The 22,324-nt window shown below is 43.5% G+C and overlaps 1 protein-coding gene across 1 annotated transcript in view; it reads left to right on the top strand.

Moving 5' to 3' along the window:
- ephb2b (eph receptor B2b) overlaps positions 1-19,919 on the top strand; it is a gene marked incomplete at its 5' end in the record, with an annotated part of 63,039 nt that extends 43,120 nt beyond the window's left edge. Inside the window, 11 exons of the mRNA XM_071524292.1 lie at positions 4,025-4,149; positions 5,602-5,764; positions 7,441-7,549; positions 8,172-8,239; positions 9,924-10,046; positions 10,210-10,457; positions 13,844-14,059; positions 14,662-14,811; positions 16,158-16,351; positions 17,282-17,437; positions 19,143-19,919. Of these exons, the coding sequence (XP_071380393.1) occupies positions 4,025-4,149; positions 5,602-5,764; positions 7,441-7,549; positions 8,172-8,239; positions 9,924-10,046; positions 10,210-10,457; positions 13,844-14,059; positions 14,662-14,811; positions 16,158-16,351; positions 17,282-17,437; positions 19,143-19,251 (1,661 nt within the window). The remainder of the gene's footprint in view (positions 1-4,024; positions 4,150-5,601; positions 5,765-7,440; positions 7,550-8,171; positions 8,240-9,923; positions 10,047-10,209; positions 10,458-13,843; positions 14,060-14,661; positions 14,812-16,157; positions 16,352-17,281; positions 17,438-19,142) is intronic.
- Positions 19,920-22,324: the final 2,405 nt, after the last annotated feature.

Genomic DNA, 22,324 nt, shown 5'->3' with positions numbered 1-22,324 from the left:
GCCAGCCATCAAAGACCAAAATGGTTTCACTCCACCAGCCTTACTTAATGAAGATGCCCATCATGTTCAGAGGGGTTCTCTGTAAGGGAGGCGAATCAATAGGCTGGCCTGAAAGGAGTCCAGCATTCTTGGGGAAGGAGGGAGGAAGGAGGATGGTAGAGGAGAGAGAGACAGGCAGAGGCAAAGCCCACCAAATGAGTGGAGCAGAATAGAAGCGAACAATAACAAGCACATATATTTATTTACGGAAAGGAAAGAGAATGTGAATGGAATGGAGGAGAGCCTCACTTCTGTGTGTGTGTTAGTAGAAGCATGCCCCATTAAATCGGCTTGGATTTAAATGAGTGGAAATAGCCCTGTAAACTCCATCTTTGATTGATTAGGGAGGTTACTAGGTGTTCAAACACAACAGTAAAACTTCTATTTGAAATGTTGCACAAAACAGAGCCTTTTATATTCGCCTCCTGGGCCGAGGCCAGAGCGTCATGCTAGAATAGACTCCAAAGCACTGTCTTTCATATCAGATCCCAGGCCCAGTAATAATGTGGGGTCTGAAACTTAATTCTGTGACAACAGCTGGGGCCTCACATGCTCTCACATTAAGCAATGTGATATACAACCTTGAGACTTTCATATGGACCCCCCAGGCCCCAACATATCCACTGTATAATTTGATTGTCTCTCTAATCATCTCTGAGCTATCTGCAGGCTTGGATATATTTGAGATCAAAAAATGTAAACATTATCTGTTTCTGATGGGATTGTTGTGAAACTCCCACTCCCACATTGATCGCTACAATGTGTCCGTGCAAAAGCCTTGCCAGGGAAAAGTAAAACACTTTGTATTCTGTGTAAATGGTCCTCATCGCTGATGGTTTCAGGTTATCATTTGGATGTCAGGAATGTTCCATGCCTAAAATATTTTATCAGCTGTGATTATCACCAGCGTCCCTCATGGCAGGGACTCTTCTGTCTCACTCCTCTGTGGAGCCATATGGGAAACTCATATAATACTCCTGCTAGAGAAGAATTCATCAAAGCAATTTATCCATGCTATTCAGCCACCTAATTTAGTTATATGAACTTACAACCCCTGTGTTTGTCATTATAACTGCTTCATTAGTTTTAAGAACATGAATAGAGCATTCATGGAAGAAACTCATAAATAAAGCATTCAGTGAAAATGGAGCTCTTTGAACTGACTTGACATTTCCATTTGTCCATTTGTGATGACTAAGAAACTAACTTTGTTACATCTTTTCTAAATTCTAATTAACTTTAATAGGTCGCAATCCAAACGATTTGAAAATGATTATTGTAACAACAAAGAAAATGGCTAGAAACAACTTGAAAATGCCATTTAGTGACATAACTTGGTGAGTGATGTTGACACAATGGAAACCAACTGTTTACTCAACTCCTGAAATTATAGATTAGATTGGAAAAACATCTAGGTATACTTGCAGATTTGGAGTACATAAATTAGATGTACCAAAATGGCTTGCATATGTGGATCAGTGTTGTAGGCCATACTGCAAAACAATGAAATGTTGACTTGGCATACCACTACATTCCATAGTAAATTGGTGGAACGTCAATTTAGTTGAAATGTGCGTACTAAACTGACTTAAAATACCCAACACAGCTGGATTACTATTTTCTCTATAAACTGAAATGTTCTGATACTGAAACCTTTTTTTCTTAGCTCAGTATTTACCTCACAGTAACAGTTATGTCTTCCCTTTATTTCATCTCAGCCTGTTTTGTGTTACATTTCTGCTTATCGGCTCCTTGAGCTCAGACGTGGCGACTGCCATCCTGCCGTCTGGGACTTGTCCTTTAGTAGAAGGAAACCACAGTGTTCTCCTTCAACAACTTTTCATGTTGGCATGTGTCCATCCTCTGTACATGAATACATGAGCTGCCTTTGTTTCTCTGGCCCTGTATCAGGTTACTAGGCATGGCTGTGCCGTGTGTTTAATGGAAATGCTATGCAGGAAAAGGCCATGTGGCAGTCTTGAATATATGTACATCCGTAATGGGATACTCGTGAGTTCCCCTTAGAGTAACTGTTTGCCTTATTAGGCTGTCGTCTTGTGACTGCAAACAAACTGCGAGTACAGTGAGATGGAGGAGATTCCTGAGACTGGTGTCCTGTCTGGATATTGTATACAGTATAGTACCTCCAGCTGCAGGAGAGGGGCATGATGTATGCTCACTGCAGAATCACAGAATCACAGGCGATCATGGTGTAAGTGCTTTGCTGGGATGAAACACAGAGCATCTATTTATTATCTGCTGGCACATTTATACTTCAGGGCAGCAGCACACGAGGAAATAGTCTCCTGACCATCGCTGTTTATATGGCACTTCATGATTTGTTGCCTCAGATGGATGCTTCCGTTCAGGTCAGAGGGCATGCAAGACGCCGCTGACAAGCTGGCGAGAATGAGTAGGTTATAAAAGGGACTCTCCGTCATTGGCTCTGAGCCACCAGTGTCCCTTATGCACACACACTCCTCATCCACTCCACACGATAGAACATGTCTATCTGATACCCGGCCGCATTTATTTACATTAACAGCAACGAAAGAAATAAACGAGCGAGTTATACAGAAGACGTTAAAACCACACACACACGCAGCCTCGGATTCTTAGATAATAGCAGGCGTGGCAGTCGCAGTTTTCCAGTCGGTGGATTTTCCATGGAGAACGCGTGCCGGTGGAGAGGCTTCTGTCTTTATTGCTGGGACTCTGGGGAGCCACTGTGCTGCTGGCTGAGGGCTGTGTGTGTGTGTGTGTGTGTGTGTGTGTGTGCAGCGTGGGGCTGTAGGGGATGAGCCTGGGGGTTGGGGTCCATAAATCTTGGTCTCTCACACACACATACGCACATAGACCCCTACAGGCACCACCAGGCCCCCCAGAAAGGCCTTTTTATCTTCAGCTTCTCTTAGTTTCACACTGACCCACAGCACCCTGAACTAATCTTAATGGTTGTTGGAGGACATGAGGTGAGCACACCCCCCTGACCTTTTAGCGGTACTAAAAAGAGAGTTTCAAGTTTTCAGTCTTTGGGTTATCCTAGACTATACCAGCCCACCCATGCTGCACTGCAAAACGTATCGTGTCGTAACAAGTAATGTAATCTACTATTGAGTCTTAAAATCTTGTTTTCCTTAAAGCAAGTGAAGAAATCTGCCCCCCGGGGGAAATGGTTTCACTTGTTCCCAGGGCAAAACAACTTGTTTAAAGAGTTTGTCATGTGGCATCATCTTGACAAACTTCTTTAAAGATATTGTAACTTGTTCATTTGGAAATAGTATTTGTCGTAGACTCACCACGCATATGATTAAAGTAAAATAAAAAATCATTGTCTGGATTGTCAAACTGTCTGGATTGTCCACCATGACCATTTGTCTTGTCCTTACATTTTAAGGTAATTTACTGTCTTCTGTTAAGTTGTCATCCACAAGCAAATGCGTAAACATAGACCACAGAAATAAAGTGAAAACGTCAGGGACAAGAAAATGCAGAAGAAAAACAATTGCGTGTAGCATATTTGTGGCTCCTTTTGATTTGTGCTATTTTTTGTTTTGTTTATGTAGCCTGCAAAATGAGCTTCCTCCACATAATTTGTCCCGCACTCACAGGGAGTGATGCTCCCAGGCTATAGGTGATTTTGAAATGATTTCTATCCACATGGTGGTCTCATGTCAACAGCGTGACAAGCGTAGATTAATCACAGGAAAATCACGGTTGATACTGGAAAGTCCCATGAGCTTGTGAGCTCGCTTATGCGGTTTGGCCAGTGTTGTGACTTGCCAACTTACAATGCATGTTAGGTCATGAGACCCTCTTAAAGAAGACTGCACTATATTATGTAGATTTTACGGCATTACATTATATACCTTTGCAGAACACAGTGTTTGACTGCAACATTAAAGATGCTATAAAAATCTGACTGTGACGCTGCTAGTAATTGATTTGCCTCACCCTTAACACACTGTCTTTTGTCTATCTACAGCTCCATCCACAGTGTCCATAATGCACCAAGTCAGTCGTACCGTGGACAGCATCACCCTCTCCTGGTCCCAGCCTGACCAGCCCAACGGAGTTATCCTGGACTACGAATTGCAGTACTATGAAAAGGTACCATTGATGCAGTAACACAGTCTCCCCTCCCGGCCCTTGCCCTCCCTGATCTACATAAAGATAAGTTCCGCTGCCTTCTCTCGCTGTCCAACTAAATAAGGTATGCAGTAACGGCAAAAAAAAAAAAAAAAAAAGTGACTCCTTTGTTTCGTGCTGCATTTAAATTCAGAATGTCTCCTCACGGTAGTTTGCATAACAGCGCGTCCTAGGAGGCATGTAGACAGAGCTTCTGAACAGTGCTTAGAACTTCTGCTCATTCTCTTTCAATTATAATCACGGTCAGTCACTGGGAAAGGAAACCGCGCTCAGCCCTGCAGTTGGGCCACTGGGGATTGATGCGCAGAGATTTGTGGTTGAAACAATGTAGCGCTGACTGCTGTAAAAATAGTATTCAAGGGGGCAAGCTCCTCAGAATCAACATACTTTCTCACAAGAACACTCCCAGTCACAAACACGTTGATTTATGCGCACTGCACACACACAAACGCATGCAGCGACGTACACAGACAGACAGACAGACAGACAGACTGACACAATCACTCTCTCGCGCACACACGTGCACACAGACACATACACGGCATTTGCTGAGCTTTCCTCTGCATGCTGCGCCGTTCCACTTTTGAGTATAATTCCTTTCTCAGACACTGCTGGAGAGAGCTGTCAAAACAATTGTCCCGGCCCCTGCTGTGGCTCAGAAGTGTGTACTGAGCAGTGGGTTGAAGGGAGCAGCTAAAAGAGTCTCAGTCTCCGCTCTCAGACCTGTCAGCTATCTGGAGAAGAGGGGCATGGCAGTGAAACGCAGCTCTGATCGTCAGAAGACACGGCTCAGAAAACCTGCCTGACCTGAAACTGCCACCAAATCTACCCTCTTAACTCCAGTTGCCGGGTGTCTGCCTCTTTCAGTCCTGCAGCTTTATCAAACAGACGCTTCATTCTTGCTTTTTGTGTTGCCGTGTCATTCGTCATCGTTGAAACAAATTCCTTTCATTGTGGTTACTGTGGAATTTGAACGCTGATATACTTCTAGAATAATTGTCTTAGAAAGGCTAGGTATCACTACGATTTTTCTGCTCCCAGTATTTCAACTTCAGTGCATTTACATTTTCCCTTTCATCTTTCTTCCAAGTAGTCTCAGACCATGCTCAATTTATTCCATCAATAAGATTATCCATAAACTAGTAGAAAATTTGACATCCTACTGTAAGAACCCAAAATGTGGACCTTTTCTCAGTTCCTTTTGATACCTTTTGAGGCCTTAAAAATCAATAGCAATGCTAACATTCAGTACGATACTGTATCATTTTTCACTCCCTCTCCCTGGATCCCTAGTAAACAGACGTTACATAATATATATTTTAGTCGCAAGGTATTTCATAATTGTTAGCCTTTGCAATTGGACTGTAATTACTAATGTGCACAAATTTAACATGTTGTTTTTTCTTCTCCCAGGACCAATCGGAATACAACTCCACCACCATCAGGAGCCAGACAAACACAGTGGTCATCCGTGGCCTCAAGCCAGGAAGCATCTACGTGTTCCAGGTCCGAGCCCGCACCGTGGCCGGGTTTGGACGCTACAGTGGCAAGCTGTACTTCCAGACCATGACTGAGGGTGAGAATTCGGCCAACATTCACCAAAGCACGCAGAGCTGTTATCACCTCTCATGCATGGCCCATCGGCACACCATGTACATGTGCATGGATACAGACAGCTGCGGGAATGAGAAAGAATTGTGTTGTGAAGTAAACAATTCAAGTAGTACTTAGCAAATCGCAGTGCATTGAAATCATATTCTCGTGTTTCATCATGGCTTTTTTTCCGATATCAGAGAAGATCCCTCCGATATTATGCTCTGATGAATATTTCATTAGTAGTATATTTCTACAATTCAGAATACGTTACTTTATATGTTACATAAATAACGCCCTCCATTAGAACACATATTTGCAGTTCGCTGCTTGAGCCTATGAATCGGGATCAGGTTGAAACGGTCTTATCTTAGGACATGACTGGGAGACGAAGGAACATTCAGTAAACAGCAGGCATGAAGGCTAATGTTAGAGCCTAGGTCTGGGTTTTCCCCTCTGAACATCTCATTTCCTTCTGCCTGCAGTGCCCAGGGCCATCATTAGCCTGAACTCCCCTACAAACTGCCTTGATGCTGCCAAACACGCAGATCCCAGCACTAAAGATACATTGAATACACTTTATCTTTTAAATATTGGGTAAATTGAGGGCATATGAGCTTTTCAGAACTTACTTAGCTCACCATACCTCTAAATACATGTTGCACTCCAGTGTTTATAAGCATTACAAATGTAAAAGGACATTCTAATCCAGCGGTTCTTAACCATGTGCCATCAGGGCCCAAGAGTCTGCAGGTTTTCACTCCAGCCTCATCACAATACCAGCTGATTTCACCGATTAGTTCCTCCTCTCTTTTTCAGGCTGTGTTAATCGGTGAAATCAGCTGCTGTAGTGTTTAGCTAGAGTGAAAACCTGCATACTCTTGAGCCTCAATGGCTCATGGTTGAGAACTACTGTTCTACAGCCCCAAAATCAATGTTAAGTTGAGTAATATCTGGCTGTCATATGCTGACATTGTTAGTGTTTTAAGCTCATGCAATCAATTTATAGAGTGACAAAATGCATTTAATCCAATAAATTAATAAGTAAACAAAGCCAGTAGTGGGCTGCCAGAGTTTCAATAGAGGAAATCGTACAGCAATTACGGATCGGGCCTTTAAACTGTACTGTATACTGTATGTTTCCTATCCAGAACCAGGCACACCTCTAGTGAACCCACCAACCTCGCTATCTGGCTCCATCGGTTGAGTTGAGACTTAGTTGTAGTGTTAAAGAGAAGGATTTGGGTCTGCCTCTGTATGCCCATTCAGTAGCTGGATTCCCTGTGCTTGGCTGCCTGACCAGGCTGGGTCTCACCCAAACATGCTCTCTCTTCACTCCACACACTCTGTGCCAGATGATCGCCCATATCCCTGGCATCTGAGCACACTCAGTGGGCTTTGGAGAATGGTCCATGCAGCCAATCAAGATGCCAAGATGCTCATTGGTTCACCCAGCCGTATGTCTGTCTGTCACCCATTGCTCCCTCCATATGCAATGGCTCAGATGTCTGCCCATATGTTTCAGCCTGTGACTGTGTATATATGTGTGTGTGTGTGTGTGTGTGTGTGTGTGTGTGTGTGTGTGTGTGTGTGTGTGTGCCTGTGTGTCTGTGTGCGCGCACGCGGCTGTGTTTATGCATGTGTTTCCCCTTATAACAGAGGAGTACAACACCAGCATTCAAGAGAAGCTACCTCTCATTATCGGCTCGGCAGCGGCTGGCCTGGTCTTCCTCATCGCTGTGGTCGTCATCATCATTGTCTGTAACCGGTGAGTCAGTCCTGTCCCAGTCTTTTTAAAGTGCCTGTGAGCCACTGACCAATAAAACATCCGCATAAACTGACAAAAGTACTTTCTCTGTTTAGTTATTGTGTTTTTATTGAGTAGCCACGTTGCACAAGGTCCTGTGGCTTGTTAAATGTGGGATTTATAGGTACAGACCACCTTAATTCTTAAAAGTTTACAGTCTTTTGGCAGTGGAGACAACCAAATGTATAAAAGTCAACATGGCTAACATCACGAGAGTTCTGGAGGTGGTTCTGCTCAACGGGTATCAATTACACTAATACTGCCAGGGTTAGAGGTTCAGTTCCCACTGGGACCCCCCCATACTGAAGCTGCAGTCTTGGTCCTGTAAGGTGCTTTGGTTCAATGAAAAATAGATGAGAGGATTTGGTTCACCGACATCCTAAAACGATGTGGTCTGGATGCGAGTCTCCAAATGGAGGATAAGCATGTAGTCTGCTGGCATGTTTCCCCCACTCAGCTCCAGCTCTCCATGTGTCTCTAGTCTGGGTGTCTTTAGGTAGTTTTGCAGTGTTTGATTTGTGTCACTGCCCCTCCCCATTCATACTCCCTGGACCAGAGCTAGAGTTCTTTGTCTTTCCCCCAGGAGGCGTGGCTTCGACAGAGCGGATTCGGAGTACACAGACAAGCTGCAGCACTACACCAGCGGCCACAGTGAGTAAACCAGCTCCCTCTCTCCTTGCGTGTAACACTAGTCCCTCCCCACCCAGTACCACGCACACCTGTCTCCATGACGACCATCTCACACAGTCATCTCCATGGCTATCGTTCAACCCTCTGCTGCCTCACACACCTGTCTCCATGGCTACCACCTTGCATGCTGGTGCCCTTGGCTGTAGCCCAGCACAGAGATGCTTCACTTGCCCCCCCCCCCCCCCCCATCAGAAGTAATCCTGTCTGTTGTTTGACTCTGCTCACTTAGAGCCTGGATTTACCCCATCATAACCAGTGTTAAAGTGTGTGTTCTGCGCATCATCACATTTCATAGTCAACTAAATCTATTGTTGTGGAAATAGGTCAGTCTTCACTCACGTTACAGCCATTAGCATACTAATGCCACGAGTCATTTACCATTGTTAAAAAATTCAAAAGACTTGGTGAATGAATGGAATTTCTCAATGATGATTTTTTTTTCCTCCATACCGCACAGTAGCATACTGTTACTGTTATTACAATAATGCAGAAATAAATCCGGGAGATGGAGCTGAGGAGAAGCTTTTTAACCCTGGCTCCCTCCAAGATATCATGGCTTATCCTTTGTTTTCCTACCTGAATGGAAAGGCACTGATCTATTTCCATCTTAAGTTTACGACCCCATATTTATTTGTTTATTTGATTGTTTAATGACTGCTCTGTTTTACCCGTTTTACGGTAATTCCGCTGTGTGAAGGTCACAGCTCTCTCAGTGTATTACGATCACAGTAAAAGCTGTACAAAGAACCCCTTTTTGCCAGTTTGTGATTCAGTGTGCCAGTAAGAGGCTAGGGTATTTCACAGCTATTAAGACAAACAGAAGCCAACGTGTCCTGTGTGCGTTCTGTCCTCACACCAGTCACACTTTGGGTGTCTGCCCCTGTTTTTGGTGGTCTTTGCCATTTATGGCGGGTGGTCTTTTGGATGGCGCTTCAGATTGGGAAGAGATTGTGGGGTTTTGATAATGGGGGTTTTTTCCTGGTAAGATCCTCTCCATCTGTTCATCTCTGCCACACACTTCTTCAGCTTAGTATGCCAGGTTTTAAGGCTGTGTGCTTGCTGCCCTAGCTCTGCAGCAGCCCAAGCATGAGTGCAGTAGCCATTGAAATAGCCTCAGGCCAGATGTGGAAGTGAGAGCCGAATAATCGGATTTAAAACTTGGGACACTTAAGTCCCTGAACACTTAAAGGCCACCTTAAGCCAATTTACCTGGCATCAGGGCTTAGGAGAGCCAATTTATTTCTTGGAGTGGAGCTGAGCGATGCTGATATAGTGCCCGGGTTTCTCTCCTGGGTGTTAATGGCACTATGACTCACAGAAGTTGATATATACATTAACCTGCCTTATCACCACTAAGAGGACTTGGGAGTACCATGTCCTTGGTCATTGACTACTGTACAGCAGCCATGAGGCACTAGTCATAACCACCATTTCTAACTACACTACCTTTTCTATCTCTTCCATTTCAACCTTCACTGGCTGCCCAAATATAAAAAAAAAAGAAATCATATAATTGCACAGGAATGTGTGAATGCAAGGTGAATTGATTGTTAATGTGCCTGAATGCATTTGGCTGTCAAACCTTGAGGAGCGCAAGTGAGGCTGTAAGAATCGAATATTATAGCGGCTTTTTCTTTTTTCCAAGTGACTCCAGGAATGAAGATTTATATTGATCCGTTCACATATGAGGACCCCAACGAGGCTGTGAGGGAGTTCGCCAAGGAGATTGATATATCCTGTGTGAAGATTGAGCAGGTCATTGGTGCAGGTAATGGAAAAATCTGACTGAAAAAAAATGGATTGAATAGAATATTATAAAATCACTTGGTTGTTAATTGATTTCAGAATATAGATGGATGCAGGAAAAGTGGTTACTTTTAGTTGCTTATGCTACTCAGAGTTTAATCATACTACTGCCTCTTCCGTGACAGGAGAGTTTGGGGAAGTGTGCAGCGGCAACCTGAAGCTCCCAGGTAAAAGGGAGATGTTTGTGGCCATAAAAACTCTCAAGTCTGGCTACACAGAAAAGCAAAGGCGGGACTTCCTTAGCGAGGCCAGCATCATGGGCCAGTTCGACCATCCCAACGTCATCCACCTGGAGGGCGTGGTCACTAAGAGCAGCCCTGTCATGATTATCACCGAGTTCATGGAGAACGGATCTCTGGACTCCTTCCTCAGAGTGAGTAACTGAATCTCTATTGTTTGTGTTGAGTCACTGTCTCACCTGGAGTAGTTAGTTATTAAGTCTGACTAGTTTAAACTTTGACTATTCAAACACAGGCAGACAGACAGACAAACACCTTGCAAGGGCACATGAGCTTAATCACCAATGCACACACACTCGAACACGCACACGCACACACACTCGCCCAATAATCTCACTGGGTTAATGCACTTATGCACAGGCATCTTTGTTCCAGTGAACATTAGTATTCAGAACATTAATCATGTGCAATTTCTGTCTCTCCTCTTTAGTTAGCATAGCGTCCATCACCAATTCCTCAGAGGTAACCTTATCTCTGTGCAATCACGCTACACTATTAACACTCACACAGAATGTCTGTCTAGCCCAATTATTGATTTGTCTTCTACTTCTTCTCTCGTTATTTTTTATTTTCTCTCTTGATCTTTATGGTGGACTACTGAATAACAGGGTCCGGCTGTCTGGGTACTGAGACCGGCAGTTCTGTTGCCCTTTGATGTTTGCCATGTTTCTGATTTGCATTCACCCCACAGTAACTCTACTGCTTATTATGCAGTATATGGATGCATATAGGAACCACACAGTTATTTTTCCAGACTCCCTGACAAAAAAATATGCAGTGCTCACAAGTTCATGGGATTTTGAATTTTCATAATCTAACCAGAGAAAGATATTCCACAGAACCTACTATGCTCCCCATCTTCAACCCACATAAATAATTCACATCATTTGCAAGATTTAAAATGAAATGTCAGATGTTTGAAAATTAAGTTGGCTATGAGATGAGAAGATGCTGCTGTCACACAGCACCGCACCGTCTGTCGTATGATGTCAGTGGAATAAGAACATGTTTCCGCTAATATGACAGACTTTTCGGATGCTTTCATCCACTCTAATTGGTCTATTCACATTTTTTAAATGAGCAAAAAAGAGCTGCTGATTTATGGAAATTGGGAATGTATGATTTTTGCCAAAATAAAGGCCTATTTTTAGTTAAACTTCACTTCACTTCACAAGATATGATGGGAACCCTGTATTATAGATGACATAGACAGTATATGTATATGCAAGTGCTATACTCATGCCAAGGCTCATGAGTGAATATAGATTAAAATTTCAAGTCAAGCCATTTCCTTTCCTTATGTAAGAATGAGGAAATGTGTTATGCACTACCGTTGCATTGCAAAGTCACTGTCGATTAATTTAGAAATTAAATAATGGTATTAATAAAGTACTTGAAAATATTATCTGCTACTATAAATGATATAATTTCCACCAGTTTGATCCCAACCCCAGTTTCCACCAGTTTGATCCCATTCCCTTCCTCAATACAAGACGTGCCTGCAATAAGTCTACAGAAAAATCTAAATGTCATGAAAACCCTTCCTCTGTGCATCACAATACAGATCAAAATCATCTTCAAGAAACAAGACATGCCAGCTCCTGTCAGCACATTTCTGACTGCTGCTTGGGGTTCAGAAACAGGATCTTTATTTGCATTCAGCCTCCGACCTCTGAGACACAAAGCATCAGCTCTTTCTTGAATTTGATCTGGTGGTGAAGGGTGTGTGTCTGTATGTAGACGTTTGCTAAACATATTTGACAGCGCATTGTATTCAAAACAACAGGGAACCTCTGTGGCACCTCACGGTGACAGCTTATGACAACAATTGCTGACAGTGTCAAAGCCTCTTGTGTCTTCTCTGAGGGAGGCAGGACTGGTGGCTGGTTATTTAAAATGGTCACTGCAGTCTGCACCTAGCTGCCTGCTGAAGGATTGTGTCTCCTGCTGCTCCTGCAGAAAAACCTGCAGGGAACAGAGGGGTTGGGATGGAGAGATCGATCACAGCCATGGTGTTATCTGGAGGCAATGGAAGTGAATGGAAGTCTTCCTTTGATATGAAATACTACTGTATAATTCATACTAGAACTTGATTCATACAGCTCTACAAATATCATATTTTTTTTCCAGGAAAGGTTCCTCTTTCTGCTAACCTGACCCAAAAGACTTTGGAAGAATCTTTCCAATTAAAGTATATACAAACACAGTGCACGGATTAGGTGGCAGTGTGTATTTGTGAGAAAGGTTTCACCCTCATGAATAATGCATGCTGCTTAATTGCTGTGGTACACGAGGAGGAGCGGCTCGACGTGAGCAGAAGCCTCCGCTTGGCTAATGAGCAGCAAAGTGTTTGGAGGAGAAATAGGCTAGGGGAGCGGTCACACAGACTGTTAATATGGCTGGCTGGATATACAGCCAATATCGGGGCCCAGCTAAACCGCCCCTCCCACTCTCTGTCCAGGCCATGAGGCTGAGCCGTCCCGTCTGTCCACACCCGGCCCTGCGCTCCCATGCTCCTTTCTCTGGAATCCTCTCTGTTCTCCGGGCCTCGTGGTGGGTGGTGGGGAGAGTGCAGGTGTGCACAGTTGGAGGCACAGCTGCACTGCTGCTCCAGACACTCCCCATACATGGGGTAAAGCCCTCACCAAACCATGCCTGGGAACAGCTGTAGACAGCCAGCCAGACCCAGCTTAGCCTGGCCCGGCCCTGCCAAGACCAGTTAAGCCCAACCCAAACTGCGCCGTTACAAACTATAGTCTAACTGTGAACGAGGGCGCCACTACTGGGGGAGGAAAGGGGGGAGTAGCTTGAGGGGGGGCTAAGCCTGCAGAGGCTCTTCAGACCAACAAAGTAATACTGTTCTACATTAGCCCCATCAGGGTTAGTACAGTAGAAAAAATGTGACTATGAATTCACTGAAATGAGTCAAATTTGACTGAAATTTGAATATTTATGATAAAATATACATATTATTGACACATGAAACAGGAAGCAATTAACAGACAATGCGTTTTTGAACAGATAGAGATTCTGTCCAGAGTTGATTCACAACATGTGACTTGGGTTGGTGTTTTGTTTTAAATTTGCAAGAGAAAAGATCAGAGTACATCAGTGGGCGAGTCTTGGCTTTCACTGAAGGGAATCCAGTGTATCTTCCAAAATCTAGTCAGGCTGTGTTATCTGCCGTGATGCTGCTAGCAAGCATGTGTGTGCTAACAACAAACCAGCAGGCTAGTAGAAGAGAATTGCAAGAGTGGCAGAGTATGAGAATCTATGGAGCTGAGGCGTGAGTGGCATCAGTTCAATCGGCTGTATAACAAGGGAAAAAAAATGCTGTTTTTGATGTATTTAGTGGGCAGATTGGGAGTCGAATTCATTATGAATGTTTGACTTTTGACTGAAATTTGAATATTGAAATTCATTCTGACAGCTGTAGTGCCCAAGGTCACACCAGAATTTCCAGCAGCATCCCACGTCTGTGAATACTCAACAGGATTTTAATATGTTGTTTGTTTTCCAGCAAAACGATGGGCAGTTCACTGTGATCCAGCTGGTAGGCATGTTGCGCGGTATCGCCTCGGGCATGAAGTACCTCGCCGACATGAACTACGTCCACCGCGATCTGGCTGCCCGCAACATCCTGGTCAACAGCAACCTCGTGTGCAAGGTGTCGGACTTCGGGCTGTCGCGCTTCCTGGAGGACGACACGTCAGACCCCACCTATACCAGCGCCCTGGTGAGGAACATTACCATTTTATCTTCACCATGATACACTGTGACACACACACACACACACACACAGCAGACCTGGGTCAAATAGTATTCACAAATAGTTCTTCTTTAACATGCTTGTAGGGTATGCTGGGGTTCGGGGTACCACATATGACGACATAAGCTCCAGAAAGTTTAATATAGTCGAATATCAGTCAGTTTAATATACTTTCCTGTGACTGACAGGTTGTCTGACACTATCTGATCTGTCCAGATATTGAGAATCCCACTCATCCGGTGCCGCAAGTGGGTTAAATCAAAAGCTAAGGCTTGTGTGTTTTTATTTGACCCAGGTCTGACACACACACACAGCACACTCCCACACTACCCTCCCTATCGAGACACACATCGCCCCTTCACCTGTTCTTCCCCTCTTCCTCCTCCTCGCCTGTCCAGTATTTCATGTACCACACTTTACTCCCAGGGGTTTTGTTATATCCATCTCCCAGTTTGGATTACCGTCAGTATTGTTGCCATGAACGATCTCTCTCTCCGGAGCCAGGACACTGTGACGGTCAGGTTTCGGTCTCGCTTCCCTCGCTGAGGTTGTGCCCTTTGTGTTCGCAGGGAGGGAAGATCCCTATCCGATGGACTGCCCCCGAAGCTATCCAGTACAGGAAGTTCACCTCTGCCAGTGATGTGTGGAGCTACGGGATCGTCATGTGGGAAGTCATGTCCTACGGAGAAAGGCCTTACTGGGACATGACCAATCAAGATGTATGTGTTTATCTAGTCAATAGTCGTTATCATAATTGCTTTCTTTTTTGTTCTCCCGACAGTCTTTTCTCCCTTAAACACCTTGCTATTCAAACAATGACTCATATACATACAGTTTTTGCTTCCTGAATTTCATTACAGCCTCAAACTCCTTAGAGATCCATTTTGTCATTGTATCTGCTTTCCCTTAGCTAAACAGAGGCTTTCACACATGGGTTTCATGTGAAAATCCCCCACACTTACCACAGGGAGATAATCAGATCATTTGAAATGCACGGCAGTGCTCAGCGGACAATTTCTGCTCTTGACTGGAGCTTCCATTTCCTAGCTCCCTCTGGGTGGCAGCGGAGAGAGCAAATTATGGGGAGAGAGATAATGAAAATAGTTTCAAATTGAAAGTGAGAACACTAATGTGCTAAGAGGGACTGAGGACCTCAACGGTTATCTTATTAGCAGCTCCAGATAGTGTTTCTGCTCCATCGGGGTCCTCGTTTGGAGGTCTCATGAATGAGATTAATCTGGGTCTGAATGGAGCTCCTTTAATGGCCCTGATAATGAGCAGGGGATTGTGGGTCCTCGTCAGAAGTGTCCTCCGGGTTGTTCCACTCTGTTAACCGTGCACCACCTCTGTGTGCCCCTCTACCAACAACATCACTGGGCACTCACAAGCCAGAGCCAAGCATATCTTTAAGGTGTTTTTACGGAGGGAGCATTAAATACTTTGTAAAGGCCACCGATGCCAGGCAGCGATGAGGTCACTGCTGGCAGAGTGTAAGTGGAGGTGGGAAGCCATTGGAATAAGGCTTATCTCCTTAATGAGTCAGCTGGTAAGTTACTGCCAGGTCCAGCTATTAAATTGTGGTTGTGATTTCCTCACATAGAGAACTAATGTGGTAAAATGTGCAAAAGTACATCTTTATGAATTCATATACAGTATGTATGTTTAGGCAATAACCATCTTTTTCTCTCTGGCAGTAATGCTCAGTAATGACTAAAGCAGTTGCTTCACCACATGGTGAGAGAGGGACAGATTATCTTGTTAGATATTCAACAGAAGAGAGAGCAGTTGTTAAAACAGACATTAAAAACAGACGCTAATCCGCCACCAGTGCCAATGTTTACCTCAAATCACGCCAGTCACTCTTGTGAACATGGTTATCACCTCATTCAAAGTGGAGTGTCATTCAAGAACTCCACCATGACACATTTACTAGATATTCAGAACATCTATTCAACCAGAGGGGATGCTTTCCAATTGGATTGTACTCTCTTCTCCTTTCCATCGATCCACCTCCTCCTCGTAGAGCCTCATAGCAACCCTTAGAGATCTGTGTCTCCCCCTGCAGGTCATCAACGCCATAGAGCAGGACTACCGGCTGCCCCCGCCCATGGACTGCCCCAGCGCCCTCCACCAGCTCATGTTGGACTGCTGGCAGAAGGACCGCAACAACCGGCCCAAGTTCAGCCAGATTGTCAACAACCTCGACAAGATGATCCGCAATCCCAACACCCTAAAGGCCATGACCCCATTATCTTCAGGGTGAGTGGCAGGGAGCCGGGTGAAGATGATCTTTGTCTGATTTATGTGATTTATGTGTGTTTGCGGTGTTTGTCTGTCATTGTGATACTCATAAATTGAATATACTGTATAGTGCAGTGTTAAATCTTTTTTTATCCCCTTCTCTCTCCCTTCCTCTGTGTGTGTATGTGTGTGTGTGTGTGTGTTGCATCACTGAGTGTGTACGTGGTTTATCTCTGTATCATCTGTGTAGGCATCCCACAAGAAATGCTGTGGGTTTTAGCATGATTGCACGTCGATGTGGATAGCATCTAGAACAATCTAATGCATCTGATTTTCTGTCAATGTAAAGGCTGCCTTCTTTCTAACAGGAAATTCACGATTTTGGTACAGTGCCGTCCGTGGTGCAGTTCACTTTTGCCGAACACAGTGTCTCTTGTTTCTCCTGGCGCCGAGCGGTTATTTAAATGAAAGCCATTTGGTTTGATAGATCAAATCCTTCCCATGAATGCTTTAGGCGAATCTTGAATTGAAGCAGTTGCACAATTTTCAAAACAAAACATTTTGAAGCGGTTGTGCTCTGGGTGTTAGTTTCCTTTGAGAGCCAGGGTTTAGTTATTTCCATTATCCCTGTCTGTACTTTCATTTGTGGTGGGGTGCAGAACCGAGGCCCAGATTTTCCACAGACACTGAGGGGATATATTGGCTCCCTAAAGCCTATCACTTCATTTGGAAAAGTACACTTTATGAGAAATCAGCTCGGAAAATATTGGTTCATGAATAAGGCCAGAGGGATTCTCTTTGGTGCTGTCTAGCCTTTTGAAAATGTTATGTCATAATTCATATTTGAATCATACGCAGGTGGTCTGGACTGAGTATGATGTTCGACTCGCACTAGCAGCATTCAAAATGGATCTAAGTTTTTTGTTCATGTGTCTCTGTCCCCTCCAGTGTTCATCTCCCTCTCCTGGACCGCAGCATCCCAGACTTCTCCAGCTTCAGCACTGTGGACGAGTGGCTGGATGCCATCAAGATGGGCCAGTACAAAGACAACTTCGCCAACGCTGACTTCACCACTTTTGATGTGGTGTCCCAGATGACCATGGAGTAAGTGCCGATGATTCCTGCCGTTCTGGTTCTGATAAGCATGAGGGAAAGCATGTTGATAAGAGGCAGGTTTCTAGAGGAGTCTCTTCCATACCTAAAACCTGTACCGGTGCCAGACTCCGCCCCCGGCTCATTGTAAACCTGACTCTGGCTGCACTGCTTGTAATTAGCAGATCGTAATGTTGCAGTGGCAAGGCTAAGCAGTAGGCACAATAGCTCAAAGCCATAACAGAAACCCTTTATTCTCTGCCATGTGTTTACCAGGCTTCTCTTTTACCTCAGTTAAAAGGATTGAGAGGAAAGATTGGAATATGTGGTTGGTTATGCTCGATGTTTGGGGGAGAGAAAAAAAAAATCCTGACTCAGAAGATTTAATCATGTCAAGAATGCCACCTTTAAAGACACAGAGACATACTTACTGTAGACAGAAACACAGTATCTGTTTACTAAACATGAGACTATGTCACCTCCTGTCTACAGCTGACAATATCACCAGTCGAAGATGAATCTACGGACGTCTGCCTTTAAATTCTTTGAATAAAATAGATTGTAATGTGTAATCCAATAAGGCTTGTCACTGTTGAGACTAGAGGTTAAGAGACTGGAATGCCATTGTCTCATGCATTAGAGATTGTGCAACAAACAGCGGGTAAGCGGTCATGTCTGGAACTGAAAGGAATTTGTTGACACTACCGATGCTTTGCCTTGATGTAACTTGTGCTGTTTATCTTGGCATGCTGTATATATCATTAGAGTTGTGCAATAAATATTATGCCTGTGATGGACCTGGGTCAAAGAGTAGTTGTGAAGTCATAGGATTTGTTTTTACCTGCTTGAGTACCAGATTGGTGAGGTTTACCACAGTAGGACAGTTCAGATAGAGTCAGGGAAGTTGTCAAGTTGACATTCAAACAGTCTTGTGATTATAACAAAGAAATAAAAAGCGACTCTCGTTGAAAAGTAAAAAAACCCAAAAACCTTTATTCTTAAGGCTAATGTATCTTGCAGAGATAAAAAAAAACGAACCAAGAACAAAACAAAAAACAGTGAAAAGAATATATATATATATATATATATATATATATATATATATATATACACATATATGCATTGCGTCTGTGTTGACAATAAGCAAATTTACACTAGAGCAAATTTACATGAGAGCACATATACAATGGACTAGAAGTATACTAAAGAGAAATTCAAACACATTCTTGCTATTGCCTAAACTTTCTGGCATCTGAGTGGGACAAGCAGCTGTTTCTCAGCAAAATGACTACACTAACTTACCTGCCGTATGTTTTTATTGCGTTTTTTAATTACTTTTGGTGTCCTTGTTGTTGTCTCCAAGTCCTTGTGTGTCTGTACAGCATATGCCTGTGCTACTTCACTGTCTTTTTTAACATTACTGTTTTATTATGTTTTCTGTTGCCTTCTGCAAACTGCAAGCCTTCGTGTCTTGTCTCCCTGTTTTCGTTTTTCCCAATTCCCAATTAAGAAGCCTTGTGCCTCTCACCAGGCCATAATTGTAAATACAAATTTGTTTCTTAATTGCCTTGGCTAGTTAATTAAAGGTTAAATGAATAAATCCATAAATAAATAAATAAATTAAAATCAAACTTTTAAAAGTATTTCCAAACATTATTTGACCCAGCTGGTCTGTGGTAATGCCGTCCTGACGCTCTGCCTCTGTCTCTCATCACAGTGACATCCTGAGGGTGGGAGTGACGTTAGCAGGCCATCAAAAGAAGATCCTCAACAGCGTCCAGATGATGCGGGCGCAGATGAACCAGATCCAGTCAGTGGAGGTTTGACCTTCCCAAGCGGAGCAGAGGGAAACGGGCGGTTGGGATGCAGGGCTCTCGGTGCGGAGGATGGAGTGGATGTTTTTTTTTTTGTTTTTTGCGTGACAGTGTATCTGGTCTTCCCACCAGATTACCGTTCATCCCCAGTTCCCCTTTCCACTCCTCTCTCCTCCTCTATCCCCTCACCCTAAGTCTCCCTTCATCCTTGGGAACAGCTGTGGAGAGTTGTGGAAAGTAGATCCATGCGATGAGGCGTCAGACGGCCCACAACCGACCCGCCTTGGAGCCAGGAGCATGGAAGGTTAGAACTGACCAGCAACACATTTTTCAATCTTCCACCAATTTTCATTTGATGTTGAACGTTTATTTTTGGTTTGTTTGTTTTCGAAAATTTTGTAAAGAATTTTTTAAAGAAAAAAATAGAAAAACTGAGAAAAGGCAAGGAGTCTATCTAAATTTATAGATGATATAAGGTTGTACACTAGATGAACTGAGTAGGAAAGCTACCCTTTAAAAGGGCAAAAAAGAAAACAAGGAAAAGTTGGGGAGACAAGACCATACTCGACAAGGTGTGGATATCTTCTTTGTCGTTTTCATCTTCGGACATCTGGAGGAAACGCGACTCTCTGCTGCCTAGTGGAGGGCAAACTGCAGAGGAGACTGACGGACCTGACTTGCACTCCCAACCATTTCCCCTGGAGGAAAAAAAAAAACAAAAAACCATGAAATGGACATCTTTTGGCATAGACTGCTGTCATAAACAAATTCATTCAGACTGATGATTTATGAATTCAAATCAACACACCGAAAAAAAAACAACATTTTTTTTCTCATAGCAAGTAATTTTCTATATTGTGTGAAATTTTGTGATGAAGATTCCCTCTCACCATGCTTCCTTTCACTATAGACAAATGGAAAAATTTCTGTCTTTTTTTCCTCAGTGAAATCTTCACAGCCTGCCAAATGGAACTCTTTCCCTTTGCACCCGATCATGATCCTGTACATATCAGATGCACTTGACATGCGATGACTCGAGTTATTATAACCCTAACTGATCCGTCAGGGTTGACTACAGGGAGGATTTAAGTTGTTGTCACCATCAATTTCTTTCCTGAATTTTGCAAAGTTAGTTGTGAAGAATAAGTGTAAAAAAAAAAAAGCAAAAAAAAACAAAAAACAGTCAACATACTTCCTACATAGACTCATAGAAAAAGAAACCAAGGTGATTCTCCCTCTACTGTTTACATCGAATGACTCTGAGTGCACATGCAGTATGTCACATTATAGCATTTTCCCTCCTGTTTTTCATCTGCAACGTCCGTGTGTGTGTGTGTGTGAGTGTGTGTGAGTGTGTGTGTGTGTGTGTGCACGTGTGTCTGTGTGAGCGTATGCACATGCACGCATATGTGCGCACGTTGCACAAGCGTACCACGTGTGCACAAAGCAGTTGCTCCTAAAGCATCGGGGATCGTGTTTGATAGCATGCTGAGAGAGTGATTAAATTCACAGTGCTTTGATTTGCTACAATTACTAGAACTCTGTTCGGTAAGAGCTTGGATTTGACACACTTTACAGAGTATAATGTGCTTACATTATATTTAGTGTTTTTTCTTCCAGTTTTCCTTTTGAAAAGACATTTTTATGTTGAAGTATTGAAGTTTTGATACCATACTTGGTCATTTTACACACGGTCACAAATAGACTTTTTACAATCAGGCATTTGATGAACGCTAAAATAAAAATGCAATGTGTTATATTATTGCAATTATTGATATTGTTGAAATATTATTATTATTATTACTATAATGAGGTTTTTCTGCACTGAGTCTACTGTTTGACTCCCAGAAAACTCTCTGGATCTTCCATCTTTACTTTGATTTTTTTTTTTTTTTTTTTTCTTGGAAAAATGAATCATGTTTGTGCACAAAACCATGTAGATAAACAGATAAAAACAGATAAACAATGCATTTCCCTGTGACAGGTTTTTGATTTCATTTTATAGACAGTATATGCATTTTATTGTATGGTTTTCTGTGAAAAATACTGTCTGACGAATGGAGAGCTGTCAATCATTGTGTTGTCTCGGGCAACCTGGTGTAATGTTTTTGGGGTTGGGGGGTGGGGGGACGATGGAGTTTCAGGGGGGTAAACGAGAGACAGAGTTGGTCCTCTCTCCAAGCTCCTTTAACCCCCTTTAACCTGATTCCCTGGAGATGGTGAATCAAGGAGTTTATACATACAGCCAATAAATGATATCAGCAGCGCAGAGGTCCTACTGGGCTCGGCTCTGAGCCTTGACAGCCAGACACGGACGTCCTGCTGTGATCCATCGGTCAGATGTGTCCGGCCGCAGCGGGGCGCCACACCCTGATCACAGCCGCTCTGTCCTGGCACTGATTCGCTCTCTACCCCCTTGATCACAAGCCTCTCAGCCACCTGTCTGCTGCTCCCACTGATCTCCGCAGTCAGCTTTCAGCAAGTTGTTTGGTTTCCTGTCGGCAGTTTAAACGGCGCCAACAGCAGCGGGCAAACTGACACTCGTGCGTTATTACACCGAATCAATAGGGCAGTTGTGTCTGTCTTTTCCTGTTCCTTAAGACTGGCCAATCTGGAATCTGTTTTGTATTCACTTGTATCCTCAGCTCTTTACCTGACATTTTCCTGGTATTTTCTCCTCCGCGTTAGTACCAGAGCCCCGGTTAAAGAAAGTGTGAAACCTCAGTTAAGAGTCACATCCGTGGCTGTCGAGAGACTTAAACAGGGGTGTAGGGATTTATTATTCTTCCTCTTCTTCTGCTACGTAATCCTATCTTTATTTTTTTTCATCTGCAGCGCAAAACACGTCACAATGAATATTTCAGCGGAAGCTTTATAGCATATGAAACCGGAGGAGGAGAATCGCGAGCGGTTAGTCACAGCCGAGAAGGGAGTGAGAAGTGATGCTGTGACCCAAATGCCACCAATGCCAAACACGCAGTTTGCTTTTCAAAAGAGCTCAGAAACGTCTCCTCTTTTTTTTCCGTTTCGCATCGCTTAAATAATTAACAGCACATCAGTGTCATTTAGTAAGGCTGAGTCTGTA

Source organism: Centroberyx affinis, unplaced genomic scaffold (genome assembly GCF_046629955.1).
Source record: "Centroberyx affinis isolate AG114_WGS23_722 - 3 ecotype Tasmania unplaced genomic scaffold, CSIRO-AGI_Caff_v1 ptg001173l_1, whole genome shotgun sequence".
NCBI lineage: Eukaryota > Metazoa > Chordata > Actinopteri > Beryciformes > Berycidae > Centroberyx > Centroberyx affinis.
Note: the sequence above shows the minus strand (reverse complement) of the source record. Positions and strands in the feature narration are given on the sequence as shown.